The 24,100-nt window shown below is 42.2% G+C and overlaps 1 protein-coding gene across 1 annotated transcript in view; it reads left to right on the forward strand.

Annotated features, from left to right (window-relative positions):
- The window catches only part of maml3 (mastermind-like transcriptional coactivator 3), a 130,370-nt gene that overhangs the window by 53,498 nt on the left and 52,772 nt on the right, over nucleotides 1-24,100 (forward strand). The window contains exon 2 of the mRNA XM_061770106.1: nucleotides 21,787-22,524. Coding sequence (XP_061626090.1) covers nucleotides 21,787-22,524 — 738 coding nt within the window. The remainder of the gene's footprint in view (nucleotides 1-21,786; nucleotides 22,525-24,100) is intronic.

Here is a 24,100-nt window from a genome sequence, read left to right on the forward strand (position 1 = left end):
AGCACAGTGGCAAGGTGGCCGGTAACACTCTTCTACTGGATGAGCTCGTTTTAGATACAGAAAAATTAGGAGAGAATTTTTTTGACTAATATTATAGTTTTTCAGTGTGTCATCAAGTGACTTAGCTGTGCTGACTTGAGGAAGTTGCTTTAACATCACCAGAAAACAACTTATAAAGACTGGTGCTGCTGGGAAGTACAAGTGACGGGAGACAGGTGATTGTGATTCGTGTTATTGGTATTTTTATCTCGTGTGGTCATCGATCTGCATGACTAAAGACATCTTGAGCATAACAACACAACAACTCAGTGGTTTCAGCCCTGCCACAAATACTCAAACACTCAACTCAACTTTATTTCTAGAGCAGCACTCTTCCTCATTCAACCGGTGCTCAGATCAGTACACATTCATTCACACTGGCGTGCGTGTCTAGTGTTCCTGCCAAGTAGACCTCCCTCCTCGCCCCCATCCGTTACCATAGCAGCCTCTCTCCCTCGCTGTTTCTCTTGTTCTCCTGCTCCCTTTGCTAAGGGGCAACAGTGCAAAGAGGGGAGAACTGGTAGAAAAGGAGGGAGGCTATAGAGTGTCTAGAAAACTGCGTGTGCGTGTGTCTGCGTGTGTACTGTTCTGCCCTCACCGACTGGGTTTCATGTAGCCAATCGTATGCTTGCCTTCTGTGGCACTTTCCTGGACTCAGCCAATCATTGAAATCAGCATGAACTGCACGCAAGTGTACAAATGCACACACACACACATTAAACACAAAGATACTTTGTTGCAGAAGTTGAGTTCAGCATGTGTTATCGTAAAATTGCCTCTCTATGGGTGAAAATCCTTTCATTTTTTTTCACTAGTCTTTTCTCTTGACTCATTCTGTCTATTCTTAGTTGACCTCCTGTGTGGGTACAATGTTTTACTGTACATGTTTAGTTAAACCAAACCGCTCTTGCTCTCTTCTGTTGCTCTGACTTGGAGGACAAGTGTTGGACACACACGCACGGATGCACACGTACACACACACACACACACACACACACACGCGCGTATACACACACAGCTGTTGAGTTCTTCCTGTTGACCATCTGGTCATGAAGCCAAAGTCGCCCCTTCACTCTTTCTTCCTCTTCTTGTTTGTATTCAGTGTAAATTATACATTTATTGAAAATGACAATAACTGTCTCAAAAAATAAATAACCAGCAGCCCAGGGAAAACTGCTGCATCACTATTCAGTACATTTTAACATTAATTATTGTGGTAATCTAGAGTCCTCATATATATTTAGTTTATATGTGCACACTTGGCCTCAAGTCAGCCAATTTTATGCCTTCCAGGAGAATTCACATTTAGGATGACAATACAACTTGCACAATTATTTTAATATTAGTGGAGCTACCCATAACCACAAGTTATTGTTAAAAATGAGTAAATAGTTAGGTTACTCTACTTTTCAATGCAATAAATTTGTTTCCATTAACATTTAATGCATCATTTGGAGTGTCACATTAGAAAAGGTGCTGTTTAACAGTTTTTTCATCTCCCTTAAGGGGCTTCCCCTTATTTGAATGGGAGTTTACAAGTGCAGGTTAATGAAAGTAATATTTGTGAAATGGGAAGCACTTGAGTAACATTTTGAAATGAGAAGGGCATGGTTTGTCAATATGAAATGTGCGTGCAAAGGTTGCTGTTAAAATAACTGAAAGAGATAATAGTCATCGTGAATGATCTAATCTCAAGTAACAAACTACAATTCACAAGAATCAATTGAGAGAATTCTGCTTCAAATATGTCTTGCATTTTTAATGGGAAACTATCTAATGACCCTGTCACCATCATAGCTCAATGGCCAATCAATTTCATACTCTTAGTTTATCTCTCCAGCTATTGATCTTGCTCCTACTTGCGAAAGTAGCTAGTAACAAGATGCGATGCCAAAAATCGTGATCAGAAACCCCTGACTCTTTAAAATTATATTTGCAATAAGCCCAGAGAACCATTTGTAGATTTCATCAAAATACGTGAGTGCATGTAAAGACAATAAAACCATTTTCACTCATGGAGGCAGCAGTTCACTGTGCGTATGTGTTGCATTGACATTTCTGGCACTGGAGAGACAACAGGAAGCAGATCTGGAGATTACGGAAATGAAGATGTTGAGGTTCTCTCTAGGAGTGACCAGGTTGGATAGGATTAGAAAGGAGTTCATCAGAGCAACAGCCAAGGTTAAATCTTTTGGAGACAAACTTACAGAGAGCAGATTTTGATGGTTTGAACATGTCCAGAGGCGAGAGAGTGAGTATATTGGTAGAAGGACGATGAGGATCAAGCTGCCAGGCAAGAGAGAGAGAGGAAGTCCAAAGAGAAGGTTGATAAATGTAGTGAGGGAAGACATGAGGGCAGTTGGTGGCGACCCCTAACAGGACAAGCCGAAAAGGAAAGAGGAAGAAAGAGTGGAGCCTCATAAGTTGAATGCCCTTGAAGTTGTACAGTTTGGTGGCCGACTGGTTAGCACATCTGCCACACAGTTCTGAGGACCGGAGTGCAAATCCCAGCCCCACCTGTGTGGAGTTTGGATGTTCTCCCCCGTGCCTGTGTGGGGTTTCTCCGGGTACTCCGGTTTCCTCCCACATCCCAAAAACATTCGTGGTAGGTTGATTGACGACTCTAAATTGCCCCTAGGTGTGAATGTGAGTACCAATGGTTGTTTATTTCTATGTGCCCTGCGATTGGATGGCAACCAGTTCAGGGTGTACCCCGCCTCTCGCCCAAAGATAGCTGGGATAGGCTCCAGCACGCCCGCGACCCTTGTGAGGATAAGCGGTACAGAAAATGGATGGAATTTGCACTACCTGTAAATGTTTAAACCACAGTCATGTGAAGTCAGCATGAGACCTCATCAAATCTTGCACGACCTCCGCTTAGCAAAGAATCAGATGATTAATTCTGTGTACACTATTCTATTTCTCCGTTTTGTAGTTTTTTTTTTTCTTTTTTGTTTTGGTAACATTCCAAAAATTGGACCAGATTAAACAAGTGAAATTAAGAGAAGATTGTGAGAAGAGTATAATATGCACTGCAAGTTAGGTGATGTAAGCTTGGCCATGCGCGTCACTTGTTGACAAAGTCAGGTGGAGTCAGGCTTTCTTCATTTTGTACGTGTGACAATCAAGAAAGTGAACAACTGCGACGCGTGAAGCGCATTCGCATCACCTTTAAAGTCAAGACATGATCTTTGTATTAATATTAACAGTGCTGTAATTTCCTAGCAACCAGGGCAAAGACTCCCCAATCAGGACAAGCGTTATAGAAAATGTATAGATGTATATTAACATTGATTAAGGGATGTCTACACTTGTAGCACAGTTAAATGTTAAAATATCATTTAAACCATTCCCTGGAAAATGATTTAGGTTTTATGGAATCGTTTTTTTTTTCTTCAATGCCCACTATGGGAAAATGTGTTTCCAAAATACATACCAATTGAAGGGTCGACCAGTCTCTTGTAATGGACTGTGTTCTTTCTGCCTTAGAGGTTCCACTGGATTTCGTTGTCAGGTGCCCATTCATGTGGCACATTTTTCTCCAAAGCCTGTAATTGCTGGCAATTGCTGCACAGATTCTCAATCAAAGTGATCTCAGAGATTATAGGTTCTTGTCATTATTTGAAAATGATCATCATCAATGATTTGAACATGCTGAAAGGTTAGTACTGGTAGATTGTCCGCAATCTTTTATTAAAAGTCATCGGTCATTAGATGTCTCATTCACCCTCACATGAGCAAATTGTGTTTTAGCACTGCCCCCTTTTCTGAGCATTATCTGTAGCAGCTGGTTCAGCCCATCTTGTTGAGTTAAGGATGCGGGTGGAAGAAGGGAAGGGGTGGAGACATGATAGAGGGAGAGGAAAAAAGAGGGTGGATCTGTTGATTTACCAAGGACTCATCCAGTCTCCCCTCCCACACATTCTCCCTCTCCTCATATCCCTTCCTTACTGTATTCCAACCCCTCCCTCCTTCTCCAACACACCCACCCTCTCTTGACATGATGGTACAGCTCCAGAAACAGGAAGGAGCCGCAGCTCTATAAATAGAGAACTGCTCAGCCAGGAACCACACACATACACAAACACAATTTCCCCTCTGTCATTCCCTCATTTTCCTTCTCTCTTTCTTCCCACCACTGCTTCCCTACTTACTCGCTTTATCCTTTGATTTGCACATTTGAAAACATTAATTACCATCAATGTCACACTGCTTCTTTACAATAATCTTGGAAGCACGCTTTCTGACTCACCGATATTTATTGAGTGAGGGATTGTGGACCGGTGGGTTTTTTTTGCCACGAGGTCTTTGTCAGGTCAGCAGGTTTACTCACCTTGTTCTCACTCTTTATTTCTTAAACATTCACACACACATAAACACACAATCCACATAAATTATATGGCTGCAATACAAAGGACAATAGCCTGTCTTGTTTTGATATGCATCCCCAAACTGCACAGATGTGTCCTACGTGTTTTTTTTCCCCCAAACAGTCCCGTTTGTAGTATACGTTGTATACGTCCTCCATTGTTCAGTATTCAAGGATTCATAAAAAACTCAAACAGTATTTAAAATGATAAGGACTTCCATTTGAATTGGGTCAAAATCCAAAAAGAGTATTTTTATTTAAAGGGTACACATATTATGGAAAATGTAATTTTTAAATTGCTGATATACATACTATTGGGTTTCTGGAGTGCACGCCATTCCATCGTGTGAAATTAAACTAATGGGTAAATCGACACCCAGTTTCTTTGGGCATTACTTGGCAGCTAGGCTAGCCATAGATATGCCATTTTCAATCGACAGCCGGAGTCCAACCACCAGACTAAACCGAAGCACTATTGCAGAGTGCGGGTCGGGACCTAGAAGCAGTCGCATACGGACCACCATAGCAAAAAGGAAAGGTTATGATTCAAGACATACAGGGCACTTCTATTTTAAGCGGCACAGCATTGCAGGCTTTAAGGTAGTGACGAACCATACCGAACAATCGCATGTAAGTTCAGCCACCCCTTTAGCCAATCAAATCAGCATCTCAAGTGGTTATCCATTTTCTGAGCCGCTTCTCCTCACTAGGGTCGCGGGCGTGCTGGAGCCTATCCCAGCTGTCATCGGGCAGGAGGCGGGGTACACCCTGAACTGGTTGCCAGCCAATCGCAGGGCACATACAAACAAACAACCATTCACACTCACATTCACACCTACGGGCAATTTCTAGAGTCTCCAATTAATCTAGAAAAGGGGAAACTAACTTTTTTGTTTTTCTGACATTAAGCACTTGATTTGAACATTACTTTTTATTTACTTGCTCTTATTTCGATATGCAGGCCTACTTTATTTATTAAATGATAGAACATTACATAGTTGTGCTCATGTGTTTGATTACCTGTCCAGAATTTGTAAGATGTGTACAATTGTTTGAAGAAAACATAAAGGATCAGGTCAAACACATTTTATTAGATTTTTAATGGGATTTAAATTCAACTGTCAGGTCTTTCAGAAAAGCACAATCATTAAACAAAACATAACCATAAAGGAAATAATGAGATGGTTCTTGTACATTCATCAGTCATATTTATAAAAAAAAACATTTCACAAATTCTGACAGGGTATGTAAACTTACGTGCAAAACTGTACATAACAGCTGTCAGACAGTACATATTCTTTTAAGTAAGTATTCAGACCCTTTGCTGAGTATTTAGTAGAAGCACCCTTTTGAGCTAATACACCCAAGAGTCTTTTTGGGAATGATGCAACAGGATCCTGCATTTCGGGATCATCTGCCATTCCTCCTTGCAGATCCTCTCCAGTTCTATCAGGTTAGATGGTGAACGTTGGTGGGCAGCCATTTTCAGGTCTTTCCAGAGATGCTCAATTAGGTTTAAGTCAGGGCTCTGGCTGGGCCATTCACAGAGTTGTTCTGAAGCCACTCCTTCGGTAGTTTAGCTGTGTGCTAAGGGTCTTTGTCTTTTTTTAAGGTGAACCTTCAGCCCAGTCTGAGGTTCTGAGCACTCTGGAGGTTTGGTTCAGGATATCCCTGTACTTGGCCGCATTCATCTTTCCTTCGATTGCAACCAGTCATCCTGTCCCTGCAGCTGAAAAACACACACACACACAGCATGATGCTGCCACCAGCATGCTTCACTGTCGGGACTGTATTGGACAGGTGATGGGCAGTGCCTGGTTTTCTCCACACAGGCCACTGAAAATTAAGGCCAACAATTTCTGTCTTGGTCTCATCAGACCAGAGAATCTTATTTCTCACCATCTTGGAGTCCTTCAGGTGTTTTTTAGCAAACTCCATGCGGGCTTTCATGTGTCTTACACTGAGGAGAGGCTTCCGTCGGGCTACTCTGCCATAAAGCCCCGACTGGTGGAGGGCTGCAGTGATGGTTGACTTTCTAGAACTTTCTCCCATCTCCCGACTGCATCTCTGGAGCTCAGCCACGGTGATCTTCGGGTTCTTCTTTACCTCTCTCACCAAGGCTCTTCTCCCCCAATTGCTCAGTTTGGCCGGATGGCCATCTCTAGGAAGGCTTCTGATCGTCCCAAACGTCTTCCATTTCAGGATTATAGAGGGAACTGTGCTCTTCGGAACCTGAAGTGCAGCAGAACCTTTTTTTATAACCATGGCCAGATCTGTGCCTTGCCACGATTCTGTCTCTGAGGTCTTCAGGCAGTTCCTTTGACCTCATGATTCTCATTTGCTCTGACATGCACTGTGAGCTGTAAGGTCTTATATAGACAGGTGTGTGGCTTTCCTCATCAACTGGGATGTTTGGCTAAATTGTCCGTGTGGTGTCCTGGGGGGCCGTTTGTGCTTGGTGATGTGTGCACAGATCTGATCCATTAATTGACAAGTGTAATTCAGTGGCTTGTTGATGAAGTGCTGCCTAGACAAGGGAAAATACAATCAAGTCTTTATGGACACTGGCTTCACGGGGTGCATATGGTTATATTTCCCATTGGTGGCTTTGCACAAGCTTGATTCATTTGCAGTCTGGATGTGTAGGATTGACTGTCTCCTGCTCTGGAGGGAGTCTTAGTATCTGCAGAAGTCTCCAACAAGAAGTTGCTTGTTGCTTTTTTTGAAAAAATTGTCACGAGACTGGAGCGGCACGGTGAACAACTGGTCAGCACGTCTGCCTAAAAGTTCTAACGACCCGGGTTCAAATCCGGCCTCGCCTGTGTGGAACTTGCATGTTCTCCCCGTGCCTGCGTGGGTTTTCCGGTTACCTCACACATTCCAAAAACATGCATGGTAGGTTGGTTTAAGAATTGTCCGTAGGCATGAATGTGAGTGTGAATGATTGTTTGTCTATATGTGTCCTGCGATTGGCTAGCCACCAGTTCAGGGTGTACCCCGCCTCTCGCCCAAAGTCAGCTGGGATAGGCGCCAGCGTAGCCGCAACCCTAGTGAGGATATTTTATTGTCTGTTTGATGCACAAAAGTTGCACACTAGCTTTACACTGCAGGTCTTAAATGTCCCATTTAGTGCCTCGAAAGGATTTTTTTACCACTTACATCTTATTTTAAGTGACCCATATCCGATATCGGTCAGTTCATTCATTTACATGCCGAGCCGTTGCATTAGGTGAATTGAAACCAGATTTTCAAAGGGGACATTTTAAGGTAATTTTTTTATTTCTTTATTTGAAACTAGCGTTACCCATCAGGAGGCTGTGGTGAAAATGATGAGGACATGCTTACTTACTTCTGAAGTGGCTGCAAATTCTATCAAGATTTTACTGAGCACTGCTGTTGAAGTTTTACCCGCACCTTGTGATTTCATTGTTGATCATTTTAATAGTAAACTGAAATCAACACTGGACTCATTGGGCCCAATTTTAATTAAAAAGCTAAAAAATAACCCAACACCACTGTGGAGAAACAACACCATGAAACAGTTGAAAAGGAAATGCAGGAATGCAGAGAGGAGGTGGAGAAAGAGTAAACTTAGTCCATTATGAAATATTCCTTGGACAGCTCAAAACATTAAAAAGAAAACGGTCAAATAGGCATGAATATCACATTGTTCAAATATCATCGCAGCTAATAAAAACAATCCCAGATTCTTATTCTTCACCATAGATCCTCCAAGATATAATGACACCGTGTGAGGATTTTGCAGTCCAATTCAGAAGTACGTAGGATTGCAGCTACAATATTAGATATCCAGTCTTTTACCCCAACAAAATTTAGTTTTTAACAATCCTGGACAGTTGCTTTTGCTAGAGGAAACACTGGAGAGTTTTGCCTTTGTTGATGCTCGTACACATGGTTGAGTCAAATAAACCTAAAAACCTGCCTCTTAGATCCGATTCCGACATCACAGTTATAAACATTTGATGAATTCTTTGAGGAACAACTTTTAAACATTGCTAAATGCTCTCTTCATATGGGTGTCTTCCCCGCTGCCTTCAAAACAGCATTCTGAAGAAGGCCAATTTAGATCACATTTTTTTAATAATTACCATCCTGTATCCAATACAGAATTTTTTTTTTAACCAAATGATTTTTTTTAAGCAAATTAATGATTTTTTTTTTTAAAACAGAACTCATCCAATCGTCCATTTTCCGTACCGCTTATCCTCACTAGGGTTGCTGGCGTGCTGGCACCTATCTCAGCTAACTCTGGGCGAGAGGCGAGGTATACTTTGAACTGGTCGCCAGCCAATCGCAGAGCACATATAGACAAACAAGCATTCACACTCACATCCACAACTACGTGCAATTGAGTCTTCAGTTAACCTACCATGCATGTTTTTGGAATGTGGGAGGAAAATGGAAAACCCACGCAGGTACGGGGAGAACATGCAAACTCCACACAGGCGGGACCGGGGATTGAACCCCGCCCCTCAGAACTGTGAGGCTGACGCTCTAACCAGTCGCCCACCGTGCCGCCAACAGAAATCATATTTTAGAGAAATATCAATCTTGTTTTATGATGAACCACAGCACCGAGATAGCCCTTTTAAAGATTCTAACTGACAACAGGTGTAATGCAGACTCTCAAAATCTCAGTCTTGGTTCTACTGTACCTTAGCTCTGCCTTTGATATAGTACATCACATTTTATTCCACAGACTCAGGAATCTGATCGGCCTCTCTGGTTCTGTTTTTAAGTGGTTCAGTTCTTATCTCTCAGATCATTTTTTCTTTGAAAATATGGGTACATTTTCCTCAGCAATGCATGAAATTAAGTGTGGGGTGCCCGAAGGGTCAATTTTAAGTCCACTACTTTTTAATCTTGATGTTTAGCCTGGGGGACGTGATCATTAGTCACGGGATCAGCTTCCACAGTTATGCAGATCACATACAGCTGTATATCGCCGTGTCTCCTGACGACACTGGGCCTATTGATGCCCTTTTAAAATATATATTATAATAATAATATATATTTTAGGTATAAAGTCATGGATGGCGGTGAAATTCCTGCAGCTCAACCAGAACAAAACAGTGGTTTTAGTCATTGGTCCTGAAGGTGAGAGAGAGAAAGCTTTGCCAAAATTACACAATTTTAATCCCTCACAATATGCAAAGAATCTGGGTGTCATTTTTGACTCTGGGTGTCATTTTATTCGACATATTAAAAATGTTACGAAACGATTTTTAATCATCTTAAGAACATAGCCAGCGTCTGCCCGTTTCTCTCTCAAACTAACACAGAGGTGCTGATGCATTCTTTTATCTCTTGTCAAGTAGATTATTGTAATTCCCTACTCTCTTGTCTTCCGAAAAAAGTCTATTGCTAGTCTGCAGTTACTGCAAAACTCTGCTGCACGTTTGCTGACGAGGACCAGAGGGCGGGTGCACATTACAGCAGTTTTAAAATCGCTGCAATGGCTCCTCATGTGTTTCAGGATTGATTTTAAGGTTATTTTGTTCGTTTTTAAATGTCTTAATGGTTATCTGCTGCCTTATTTATCTGACCTGCTTTTATCATATCAGCCCTCACGTATCCTGAGGTCCTCTGGAACTGGGCTTTTTTTTAATGATTCCAAGAGCGAGAATAAAAAGAGTGCCTTTTAAGTTTGTCTTGACTGATATTTTTTTTTGTATTGTTGTATCACCTTTTCTTTTTAGCTCCAGTGTTTTCCTCTAGGGGGCTTCCACACTAGCAGGTTGTCTATGGTTTGCCTGTGGGGATGTTGTGTGTGGCCCTTCTTAGTGTGTATGCTCCCCTTAGCTGGCCTTTACGCACCTAGTTCCTCAGTGCCAGGCCATGTAACTACTCACAGTTAATATGTACGCATCTCAGTTTCAGTTTCAGTTTATTTTTGAAAGGGGACAATGCAATTTCATAAAACACATGAAGTACACATGGTTAAAAAAGCCAGAATTAGCCAGAAGGCTAGTTTTCATCTGTAGTCCCCTGGCCATGATGTAAAAAAGCAGTAAAATACATCTACAAGACAATATAATACAGGATACATAATCAAACTATACTATTAAGAGAGAATAAAACCATAATTTTTTTGATCATAACAAAAAGACAACATAACATACTTGTCTTTTAGTGTTGGCAGCTATAGGTGTTAACTAGCCACATTTTCAGTTTTTTTGTGAAGGCCTTGTATGTTGTAAGCAGTTGAACCTCCTTCCACTCACCAGCGCTCCTCACTGACCAGGCTGACTTACTGAAAGTGCTCCTGCGCAGAGGAATGAGACAGTCACCTCTGACAGAGCCTCGAGTGACACGCTCAGAGCTGTTTCTTTGGCTGATGAACTCAGCCAGAGGAGCTGGGGCCAAATCATGCAGTACTTTATAAATCAAATTGAAATCTGCAAATATGTGAAGACGGTCCCAGTTTAAAAGACTGTGTTTTTTTAAATTGCACAGTGATGATAGTGCCTTGGTTTTTTTATCCATCACTTTAATTACTTGTTTGTACAAAACTTCCAATGGTTTTTTTGCATTCTGACCAGCCTGGGACCAACTGGTTATGCAATAGTTAAAGTGACTAAGAATCATCGAATGCAGGTCAATTTTTGCAGCTTCAGTTGACATTTCATTCCGAATTGCACGAAAATTTGCGAGGTTTAATTTGATATTTTTACACAATTTGTCAATATGGGCTTTAAAGGAAAGCTGTGAATCTATTATTAACCCAAGATATTTGTATTGGCTGACAATTTGCATTTTTTTCTCCATTAACAAGTATGTCGGGGTCAGGTGATACTCTATTTGTTTTAGTGAGATACATGCCTACAGTTTTAGAAACGTTTAGCTGTAGACAGCACTCCTGCAACCAAGTTGTGACAGTTGTGTATTAGTGAGTTTAGCAGCAACAGTATCTTTGGAGCGACCATGAACAAAGAAAACTGTGTCGTCTGCATACATTACGCACTCTGCTTCAGAGCAAACAGTGGGCAAATCGTTGATATAAAGACTAAATAAAAGGGGGCCCAATATTGATCCCTGAGGGACTCCAGAGGTTAGCCTAAGAGACTCTGATCTGCAGTTGTTAACTGATACAGATTGTGTTCGGTCATGCAGATATGATTCAATCCAGCTCACAGCTTTGCGAGAGAAGTTAAATTTTGAGAGCTTGGTAAGAAGAACAGAGTGATTTACTGTATCAAAAGCTTTCCTGAGGTCCAAGAACACCGCCCCTACAACTCCACCCTTGTCGAGAGAAGATTTTATTTTCTCAATGAAGAGGCATGTAGCCATTTCAGTGGAATGCTTGGATCTGAAACCAAACTGCATGGCGTGGAGAGAGGGGGAGCTGCTGATTAAATAATGGACAATCTGCTCTGACACCCATTTTTCTGCAACTTTGGAAATGGCCGGAAGAATGCTTATAGGTCGGTAGTTATTCAGAGAAGTTGAGTCACCGGATTTAAAGACAGGGGTAACAATAGCAGATTTCCAGGCCTTTGGAAAGTGACCAGATGAAATTGAAAGATTAATGATTGAGGCAATCTGTGTGTATGTATGTGGATGTGTCTTTGCATGGGGGTTGGAGGGGTGGGTCTTTTCCTTTCTGTTGTATTGCTGTGATTTATTTTTTGTGCACCACATACACGGAGCCGCCACGCAAATTGAACAGTGTAAATCGGGGACCTGGGGCCTCATGTACAAAAGGTGCGTAGGCACAAAAGCATGGCGTCCATTCTTTTTCACGGCAAAGTTCAGATGTATCAAGAGCGAAAAGGCCGTGGATATGTGCGGTGCCTCACGCCAACTGCATGGCTGGCGTACGCACGTTTCCGCAGCTTTTGCTGCTTTGGCGACACTTAGAGGTGACGCTGGGAAACTGTTATAAATCTGCACAACAGAGAGACATGAACAATTTGCGCTGGTGAACAATTCGTGCCCAGCAACATTTGATTTCAACAATGTAATTGAGGCAAGGACTCGGAATTCATTTGTTAACCAGTATATTTAATGAACCACTGATATTTGTGAGGACACCTATTAATTGATCAAGGCAATCATTTATGCCACCTGTTGCCGTCACAATCGCTTCGTGACTCCAGCACATGCACTGAACAAAAAAAGAGAGTCCTTTGAATCCTGTGTGGAGTTTGCATGTTCTCCCCGTGCCTGCGTGGGTTTTCTCCGGGCACTCCGGTTTCCTCCCACATCCCAAAAACATGCATTCATTGGAGACTCTAAATTGCCCGTAGGCATGACTGTGAGTGCGAATGGTTGTTTGTTTGTATGTGTCCTGTGATTGGCTGGCAACCAGTTCAGGGTGTACCCCGCCTCCTGCCCGATGACAGCTGGGATAGGCTCCAGCACGCCCGCGACCCGAGTGAGGAGAAGCGGCTCAGAAAATGGATGGATGGATGAACATGTACATCGATTGCACATGATTAAAATGTGTTTGAAATGACATAATTTAGCCTTCGTATCCTTAAAAAAAAAAAAAAAAAAAGATTTTTTTTTTTTCAGTGTGCATGTCCACTCCTGTGTATTAAAATAATAAATTGAGTAATCAAAAAGGAGTCAAAGTTTTTGATACCCTCTTTGATATGCTGACGTGCTTCTATTTGAATTCAAAAGATTGATTACAAATACCACACATACAACATTTACGCATGAACCTTTATTTCATAGGGCTGAGTGTAGGTTACTGTATGAACATATTTGTTACACATGAGTTATAAAAATACATGGTATTAAACTTGTGGGGTGATCAGTCAGCCACGTGCTCCCAGCGTCACCCATGATCGCAGCGATTCTCTCCTCAAACGGAGTGAGGCCCTCCCCGTCGGTTCCTCCGCCTGTTTTGGCCACACTTTGGCGGTGGGCAGCTGTCCTCCGCTTCACATTCCCCTTTATGTCTGACCACTTCTTTTTCAGTTCAGCATGTGCGCGCTGTTGCGAGCCCACAGGATCGACAGCCGCACACGCTCTGTCCCATTCACTCCTCTTTCGCGTGTTGTTAACGCCAGTGGACAGCGTGCCAAAGAGGATTTTCTTGCGCACTTCCACTTCATTGAGCAACTTCACATTCAGAAATGTTTTTTTCGTCATTACCTTGCTCGTTTTCCTTTTTTTCCTGATCATGCAGAGATCGGCATCTCAGGTGCAGGGTTCATTTAAATGTGATTTGCATATTCAAATGTGGGCGTGGACAGCATGTGCGCTCATTTCTACGTTGATTGCAATGTACGAAGGAAATGTGCTTGGATTCATGAGTACGCGGTTTCATACATCTGGATATTTTTGTGCGTACGACGTTTTCTGGATTAGAGCGTACGCCATCTTTTATTAGGAAATCCACACAAGTCTTTGTACATGAGGCTCTTGGTGATGTGGGTGCTGCCTCCACAAGTGAAAATACAAATGATGCTTTTACTGTCTTTATGGAGGTTTTTCCCGTCATACTCTGGGCTGTTTGAGAACAAGTAGCCGCTACTTTATTCGCATCACCCTAGCTCGTGATGGTTGTCAAAAGGGGTACTTGTGCAGGCAAATTGGATCAGTAGCGGCTCATACTAGTGGGTCTTGGGTTACCTGTAGTTCTTTTGACCAAAGAATATCAGATACCTTTTATTAAACTGTTTTGATTTTTGGAAAAAAAATTATCCCCTTTAAAATGCGTATATATTGTCTCCTTTAATAAATATATATATATATATATATACAGGGATCTCGTTTGATGTGCGTCCCGCGTCTGAGACGTACAAAAATTAGCAGCGAAGCATGAAGCATATTCAGTCTGCGTCTATAGAGACCGCCCTACGCGTGTGTGCGTACGCGTGTGTGAGCGTTTATAAACCATAACCGCCGCGGCACACGTTATCAATATTCAGGCAGTAGTTGACTTCATTAAACAAAATTTCAGCATTATTTGATTTACAGGTAAAAGTCTCACATCACAGTCCAGCAGCTCGCATGCAGGCCTTATTTTACATTTTATTTGTTTATTTAACCAGGTAAAAGCTTATTGGGAAATAAAAATATTTTCAAAAGCTAAGATGCAGCAGAAATTATGCAGGTAGCAGAAATTCTACAGTACATAACAACAACAGTCATACAATAAGTAAAAATAAAGGCTAAAAAGTAGCTGATATTAAAATGTTGGTCATCTGATTTAAAAACAGTGACAAAGCCCAAATGCTTTGAGTACATACATTATTTTCTTTGGGGTGGGGGCTCCTCAGCAGCTTAATGACTCTATACATATGTGCCAAATGTTTAATACTTAGGCTCTGTTTGCAGAAATTGCACTTGAGTGTAAATAAAAAAAATACAAATTTGAAAAATGTATTTATAATATAGTAATATACGCTATATTTATCATGATCATTTTTTGGAAAATATATCATCCTAAAACATTTCCTATGGTGGCAGGCTGAAACATAATATATTGAGAGAGTGCAAGAGATAATACAAAAATATTGTACAAATTGTCAACATCAAAATATGCAATATGACGGGACAGCAAAACAACCACCGTCATATAGTATCTGTACTCCATGATGAGAAGTTGCAGGGACTCTTTGTTCCAGGTCTGGGACTCATTGTTTCCAGACATGTGCATCCTGGGACTCACATAGTCTCAAGTTTAAAATGAGTATATAATAAGGATTAACCAATTGGCCTCAACGAAATAGTCTGGAACTTCAAAATCTTATTACATAAAAAAAAATTCTGACAACAACCAGCCTCATAATGTCAAGGTCTTTCACACACTGGCACGGCAAGGCAATGGTTTCAGTGAGTTGCTCAAGGACACTTCAACAGGATAAATGTTTGCTGACGTGTTCTTGAACCACTGTCCTTGTGTGGAAGGACAGCTCATTTGAAATCCTCCCCTCTTTTCCTCTTTGATTCATCCATATCTGCCCATCTCTTCTCATAGAAATTGTTGTAAAATAAAGTAGCATACTAAAGGTCACACAGCAAAGATGGACTTGAAGAGTTGGGGTGGACTAAATGCAACTAGGTGTATTATATTTTTTGGGCACTGGGGAAGAGGGTTCATAAGTTGTCATATACAGGGTGATTGAAGAGTAACTCCCTATTTTTAAGTTATTGTAATTTATTTCTGAAGTATAATGAATATGATAAAGTGACGAGCATGGAGTTTTATTGAAAATTCCATATGGGCGGCAGCATTCGCCACATGCTTCTCAAGCCACATCAAGTGATTTCACAAGGAATTATTGTGGGATGAAAGACATAACTTCCCATATTCAACCCTTCAAGTTCTTCTCAAGTTGTCAGTTTGGTAGAATCGACTTGATCCTTGAACCAACTCCAAAGAAAAAAGTCACGACTTATGGCTTGTCACGCGGACTATAATGACCCATCCATCTCCCAGGGAAGTGGACATTCAGCCATTCACCAACGACAATAGCAAAATGTTGAGGGCCACCATTATTGCATGAAAATAAAATCCTCAATGTTCTCCCAAAGTACTGATAGCTGGCCAGATTTCATCTCTCAGCATGGTGAGATACCTTTTGAAATTAGTAATGCTTGTGGAATGCAAACAAGATGTGACTCTAATGACAGACGTGTGGCTCAACCAATCAGCGTTTGTCAGCACAGCCCACCCCCTCGAGGGTCCCTGGTAGGGACAAAAATTACCTGGGAAGAGGAACTAAAATAACTAGGGATGGGGTATCAGACCAATAGCAGTCTTATTTTCTGTTATCGAATACTCGTCCGATACCTTGAGGCAAAACAATCTGACGTTGAGTAAGTCTTCCACACTAGTAGTTGGCGCTACCCTGCCATGGTTTGACGACACGGCAAATCATGTGCATCACTTCCTGTTCTGATGAACCCACAAGCATGCCTGTTTTTCAGTGCGCATACTTTGGAGAAAATGTACTTGAGTGTGTGGCCAATCCACTCCGCTACTGGGCTGAAGAGAAAGAAAAATAACATCTCTGGCCAAGGTAGCCAGAAACTACCTCTCAGCACCATGCAGCAGCAGTTCAGTACCTCACATTCTTGATGAAACAAGAAAGTCTCTCTTCTGCAAACACAGAGTTGCTTTTGTTCCTCAATAAGAACCTGTCACTTACCATTTCACCTTCATATGTCCACTACATACAGACAGTTAAGCGCCTTTAAGGTTTGTACTTTTTTTTTTTTTTTCGAACTTTGAACAAAAGAGCAATTTATTTTAAAGAAATACTAAACTCAGAAAAGTTGGTAGTTTTAGTTTACACTTATGTTAATTTATAACAAATTCATCGTTTTATTTTGGAATTGAACTCTTGTAGAGTGACTGTGCTACATTTGATCAAAAATAAGAGCTTTGTTCAAAAGTATCTGTCATTGTCCATCCATCCATACATCTGACATCGTCCCTCCAGTGTGTGAATGGTCGTCTTGAGGGCCTGGAACACCTTACCAGGGAGGCGTCCAGTCGGCATCCTGACCATATGCCCGAGGAGCTGCGGCTCTACTTTGAGCCCCTCCTGGACCCTCACCCTAGCTCTAAAGGAGACTCCAGACTCCGCGGTGGGAACTCATTTCTGTGATCTTGTTCTTTCGGTCATGACCATAGGTCAGGGTGGCAATGTGGCTCAACTGTTAAATCTAAAGCTTTGCATTTCGACTCGTCTCCTTCACCTTGACAAACCAATACAGAGTCCACATCACTGCAGACACTGCACTAATCTGTCTGTCAATTATCCGTTCCATTACTTGTGAACAAGACCACAAGCTACTTAAACTCCACGTGGGGAAGGATCTCCTCCCCAACCTGGAGAGAGCCCCCCACTCTTTTCTGACTGACGGCCATAGCCTCAGATTTGAAGGTGCTTATTCCTTATACTTTGAACTGCTGTTTAGTGCATAGGCACTAACAACAGTGAGGACCCGTCCTCTAGTGCTACAACTATTCAATATTTTTAGAATCTATTTTTCTAACAGTTGTTCCTTAGATTAATCAATAAATGTGACGATGAACTTAATTTGCATTTAGGTTTGTGAAAAAAAAAATTCCGGTGACTCTTCATTAATTGATTATTGTTGTTTATTTTGTATTGCTTAATGATTGAAAAGCCCGTGACCCTAGTGAGGATAAGTGGTATGGAAAATGAATGAATGAATAATGATTGAACAAAACCAAATAATTAAGCAATATCATACAAGAGGGAGTGGTGTTGTACTCACAAACCTTTTTGAAACTGAGAGCTACTTCTTGGGTAATGATTAGCGCAAAGAGCTTTACACACTTCTGCACTTTAGGTTTTACTGCGTCAATTACAGGTAATTCATACCACATCTGCAAATCATTATTTGCACAGTACATTAAACTGACTTTTTTCCCCCCATAAATCGATTATGATTCAGTTACTGGTTTGGGCCGTAACCTCTACCATTCCCCCACCCGAAGGCGGAAGGAGGGTGCACTACCGGGGGGAACCCCAATGTACAGGCACAACCAAGGGTGCAATAAATATGCTCACACTTGCTAGGTGCCCCTCTCTGGCACCTCAAGAGTGGAAGACAGTCTAACCACTCTCAAGAGCACTGGTACCAGAGCCCAAGCCTTGTGTCGAGGTGAACCTTGTCGCAACTTTGAGCTCACACACCAGCTCAGGTTCCTTTCCTGCCAGAGAGGTGACAATTGTCTCGAGAGTGAACTTCTGTAACCAGGGGTTGGACAACCAGTGTCCCTGCCTTCGGCTGCCACTAAGTTCACATAGCAGCCAACCCGTATGGCCGCTCCCACAGGTGGTGAACCCATGGGAATGGGAAGCCACATTATCTCTTCAGGCTGTGCCCGGCCAGGCCCCATGGGTGCAAGCCCATAAATAAGATCAGCTTTGACAGGTCTCTTGTCATACAGTAGTTCAAATCAAGAGTCCCTGCAGGTGCGGGGGCCTGATAGGCAAGAGTCTCAACGCTCAGGAATCCACAGGTAGCAAGACAGGGAAAACTCACACTGCGATGTCGTTGCAGCCAAACAGCAGCCACGGGGACAGACAAGACAGAAAGCAGGAATTGGTAAGGTAGAACTCGTAGTTGGGGATAGAAGCAGAAGCCTGAGGTGGTCATCAGGAGGAGGTCACCAGGAGGATGACGAGGTGATAAAGTAGGATGCAGGCAAGGCCGGCAACGGCATATCAAGCCAAGAAAGTGTGCTGGAGAGTCCTGCGTGAGACCGTAAAGAACAATCATGCAATGAGAGCTTGAGCAGTAGAGACTTAAATAGTGGCTTGATTGAGCTGCGCTGGGGCACCTGTGCGCCCTAATGAGGTGGGAGTGGCTGACTGGCAGAGTGGAGCAGTGGTGGGGTGAGTGGAAAAACATTGGGAGCGCAAACAGGTGAACAATGGAGCAGAACTGTGAAAGACACTCTTTTAGTTTCAGGATTGATTTGCTTTTTCTATGGATTAATTGAAGCCACTTGTCACCCACTTGAAATATTTACTGTATGTATATCACAAGCTGATCATGGTTGATATGCACATATTGTTATTTGCAATTCTTGAGCACATTTTTCAGCGCCACACCTTGGTGTGTGCCATGGTGTACATGGACTGGCAGGAGGGTCTTCTGTAGTCTTGACAATGAAGAGTGATGCAATGGGCATGGTGTGAAATAAAATGCTGAAAGTAAAGGAGTGTATGCAACATATCAAGGAAATGTTTTTTAACTATGACATGATTGGTGAAGACAGTAACTGCGATGTGGCAAGAAGGAGCAAGACAAAGGAAGTAGGGAAGAGGAAGAAGGAAGCGGCCGGGTGGCAAGAGGAGGAGGAAGTAGGAGCAGCAGTTGCTATAACAACAGCACCTTACTGGTTCCATCTCTGTGTCTCCCCTCTCAGTCTCTGATCACCCTCTCGTCGTCTGCTCCCTGCTGTCATTTGGCTCACTGTTCTTTTCTACCCCTTTCCCTCTCTTCCCTCATCTTCATGTTCTTTTAGCGGGTCCACTTGAAAGAAAAAAGACCAACAGCCTGACAAATAAATCCCTTCTTCCTTGTGTATGTAAACACTTACACCTCTGTCTCTGAGTCTTTGTCATGCTCTCTCTGGCAGCAGACAAAAAAGAGCAGTCACCAGATGATTATGTCAAAGAAACAGACACAAGAGGGGCAACAAGAGGCGCTCTGCTCCTTTTTCTCTCTCCTGCCATTTGTGTTTTACATTCTCTTGTCATTTCATTCTTCTGCTCTTTTTTCCTAAGTAGCCGGCTGGATTAAACTACTTCTAATACCCTCTGCCTGCCTCTATTAGTTTGCCTTTTCTTTGCCTGTCTCTCACATATGAATGGCTCAGTTCTTTTTAATACTATTGGTTGTCAAATGAATAGTAATGAAAAGATTGTTAGCTTCATTTGCTGCTCGTGAGAGGTTTATTTCTATAATTCACAGATGTGACTAGGCCTATAATTGTGCTAAAAGAAACATGTTGGAACGTCTACGGTTTAAACGGTACACTCTGGCAAGCAATTTTTAAGTAACATTTTAAAATATTTGGCGTCATTAAAGTTCAAAAATATGAATATTGTTACAAATCTAAAATAAATGTTGAAAATCAATCAGCCTCACACACCTGAACTTTTTTACATTCTTTTTTGTCACAAAGGTTGAGGAAAAAGTTTCCATGAAATTATAAAACCATCAAAACACTCATACTTAAGTGACGATGTGTATGGTAACACTGAACTCTTACTGCTTTGAATTTACGTCAGTTTACTTCACCCAAGTCCTCTTCTCGACGACGTCTTCTAATTACACCACTTGTTGACGCCCCCCTCTCTCCCAGTATATGCTAACGTCTCATGTGATGTCATGAATGATGACTAATTACAGGGCCCATATTTTAGCAAACCAACTTTTTCTACTATTTGGCATGTAACATAGTCTCTATGTTGCCTCAGTAAACGGATTCCTGAGTTCCAGACGGTTTTGGGCCAAGAGGCCTGAAATCAGGTCATTCGAATTTCTCCTTATCTACGCCACAAGCGAAGATTCCCGCCTCCCTCGCTGCGCACGAGCCAGGGCTGTCAACATAACAAACACGTGTGCTCTCCCAAGTAGTGATTGTTGGGTCTTCTACACTGAGGCAACCAATCAGAGGAAAGGGGCCGATATTGACACTTTTATACTAAGTCCATATTAGAGAGTCACTCTATGGAGGACTAAATAGCCAAAACTGTGTGCGACTTTCGAGGAATATTTCTATTTCACTAGTTTACCACATATTCCAAGTATACAGCCTCAGGGGCAATAAAGTTTCCACATTGAACATGCTTACATTACTTAACACTCATTCTGTCACTTTTGTGCAGGCAAGAGCATTGAAAAGTACGAAGGAGAGCCTAAGTTCGACACACTATGCGTTAGCTTTTTATAGGTGGGTGCATATGCAGAAACCCTGTGTGCATTTTTCTTTGTGGGTGGGTGCCATCACTCGCACCAACTAAATAATTATGGGATTTTTTTTATAGGTGGGTTTTGAAAATCAAGTCTGTTATTATCAACATCAGTCCCAGGCATTTAAGGAAATCTTGTAACACACCCCTCACAATTGCATAGTTTCGTATTTGTTCTCAGAATCAGGGCCCGCATGGTGGAGACTTCAATTATTTAAACACATTTTACACATGCACACACACACTCTCTCTCTGTCTCTCTCCCTCTCTCTCTCTCTCTCTCTCTCTCTCTCACTCACTCACTCCCTCACACACACGCACACACACACGCTGTTGGCTGTTCACTGGCAGACATGTTTACCTGAGGTTTTCCTCTAACTGCGACACAGCGAGGAGATCAAGCCTCACCTCCTTTTTAGTCTGGGGTATCAATACATAGTGTGTGTATGTAGGCCATGAAAATAATTAAGCTGACAGTCAGTGGTAAAAGACCCACACAGTCCTCTTCACCACCTCTTCAAACATAAGCTCTCGCTTGTTGAATACGAAGGAACTAAATGTGAGCGATACCATCATAAATGACGCTAAGTAACAGGTAGTTACAAATATTAGCTATGGTACAGAAAACTGAAATCTCAAATGTACTGTTGCTGTGTAACTGACAGCATGGTGAAATAGTGGTTCGCACATCTGCCTCATGGTCAGGAGTTTGAATCTCCATTGGAACATTTGTGTTGATGTTTGCGTTTGTCTCTGTGTTTGCATGCTCTCCCTGTGCTTGCGTAAGATTTTTCCAGGTACTCCCGCTTCCTCACACCACAAAAAAAATGCTTATTAGGATAATTGAGGATGTTTAAGTACTCATAGGTGTGAATGTGCATGCAAATGGCTGTTAACGTTTCGTGTTGCTTATCATTTTTCCTTCTTTTTCAGCTCCAGGAGACGGTAAAAAGGAAACTGGACAGTGCACGATCGCCACTCAATGGAGAGCAGAATGGCATCTGTGATGGAGGCAGCTACTCACCAACTAGCAAACGATTACGGAAGGAGGGCTCTGGTGGTTTAGACTCACTAACAGGTCTTCCTAACAACAATAACAACAACCTTCCACCCATCTCTCCCCTGCACCACCAAATAGACATTAAGCCCCTACTCAGTGGTCCCAACACTTCCTCTGGAAACGGCACAAACAGCAATGGTAACCATGTAGGGCGGCCAGCAGATGAGCTGGGGAAGAATGGTGGTAGTCATCTTTCAGACATGAAGATGAATGGCTCACTAGACTTGGAGGATAGCTTCAGCCTCCTCAAAGAACTGAAACAGGAACCGTTAGATGATGGAGGTGGAATAGAGTCTTCGGATCCCCAGTCTCTGTCCAATCAGAACAAGCTCTTCTCTGACATCAACCTCAATGATCAAGAGTGGCAGGAGTTAATCGATGAGTTGGCCAACACAGTGCCAGAGGACGATATGCACGACCTTTTCAATGAGGACTTTGAAGACAAGAAAGATGCCGATTTTGGTAAGCCAGCAAACAGTCAGACTCCAGGACAACATGAAGCTGTTGGAAATACAACTGCACCTGCAGGGGGGGCCATGCCACCAACATCCCTTCTTCCCCCTGCTCAGCCTCCGCAGGGTGGTCCACAGGTGCCCATGGGCTCACCGCAGGTCAGTACCACAGAGTCATCACTATGAAAGAGTATGCATCGTAATGTTTCCGCAATAATAGTTCAGTTCAAGTCGCAAGTGTAAACCAACAATTAGACTTGCAATTAAGCCACTTGGGGTCTGATTGACTCAAGGTTTGTACCTGCAAAAACAGGCAATAACTTGATTGCGAACGCAAACAGATGTCGGTTTTGTGTCTGCAAAACACGCTAAATTGCTGCACAGTTCATTTTGCATGTTGTGGGAGGAGTATATGCAAATAGATGCATTTGGCACGTGCAATATGATTCATCAAACCCAAGACAAAATGTACTGGCTAATTCTGGGCCTTTGAATAGCACCTCCAAAAGGCGGGTGTAAAGCCTCAAAGCAGTGCCAGCGTAGCACAGGTAAAATGAGGGTCAGTGGGGAAAGCTTCTGCTCATGTCAACATTTTTGAAATGGCAACAGAAATGATCACAACATATTGTCTATTGAAGCTTCTGAATGATCTAAGGATTGACTTGGAGCCAAGTCACCGAATGGAGTCATGCCATATCAGCAATGACCAACCTTACAACTCTACATTTCCGTGCATCTGGGTCATTTCAGTAGACTGTGACAATTAGTGCTCGCCTGTCCCAGAGCAATTTTTCTGGCACTTGCTATTTGGGATCTTAGTAAATCAGGCCCTCTGTGTCTTGAAAAAGCAGCATAATTTCCATTAAAAAAAGTTTTGGCCTGTTTAATATTCCATTAATTCAACATGTCGTGGCTGTTTATTACAAGGATCATTTTGTTTGCAGAGCTGCCAAATGTTACAGAACATCCGTATTTTGTTACGGAATTCACTGAATGCTGACTCATTACAGCCGTAACACAGATTGTTCGGGATATTGGGGACGAGGGGGGTCCAGTGTCTGACATTACCGGCCAGTACGGCGCTGTGTTCGGCCACTGTGACGAACATTTCACAAATGAATTCAATGAAATAAACACTGTATTGATTGAGGCAGTCCTATTTTGTCGTAGAAAGGCACTGAACTATGGCATACGCAGAGGTGGGGAGAGTAGCCAAATATTGTACTCAAGTAAGAGTACTGTTACTTTAGAATAATATGACTCAAGTAAAAGTAAGAAGTAGTCATCCAGATATTTACTTGTGTAAGCGTACAAACGTACTCAATGAAAAAAAACTGGTTGAGTAAATAACTTGAGTAACCTGATTTTTTTTTTTTGTTTTGCTTTGTTTTAATCAGCGCATGAACATCAGATAAAATAAAATAGAAAATAATATATGGGAGTTGACACACACCTGTGTGTGTGTGTGTGTGTGTGTGCGTGTGCGCGTGCGACACCATAGGGATAGTGCTAATTTTGCCATATCCAATGTCACAACAATAGTAACATCTGCAACTTACTGCAAGGTGTTTTCTCAAGCTAGAAGTGGGCTGCAATATCCAAGTTTGGGCAGTCACAATTTAAGAGCTGCATGATAAAGCTGTTGTTTTTTGGAGTCTGTAAAATAAACAGTCGCGCGGCTGTTTTTCCCCCCCAAACGAGTCATTTTGATTGGCTCATGAAAGCTACGTGCGCA

This window comes from Phyllopteryx taeniolatus, chromosome 4 (assembly GCF_024500385.1).
Source record: "Phyllopteryx taeniolatus isolate TA_2022b chromosome 4, UOR_Ptae_1.2, whole genome shotgun sequence".
In the NCBI taxonomy this organism is placed as follows: Eukaryota; Metazoa; Chordata; class Actinopteri; order Syngnathiformes; family Syngnathidae; genus Phyllopteryx; species Phyllopteryx taeniolatus.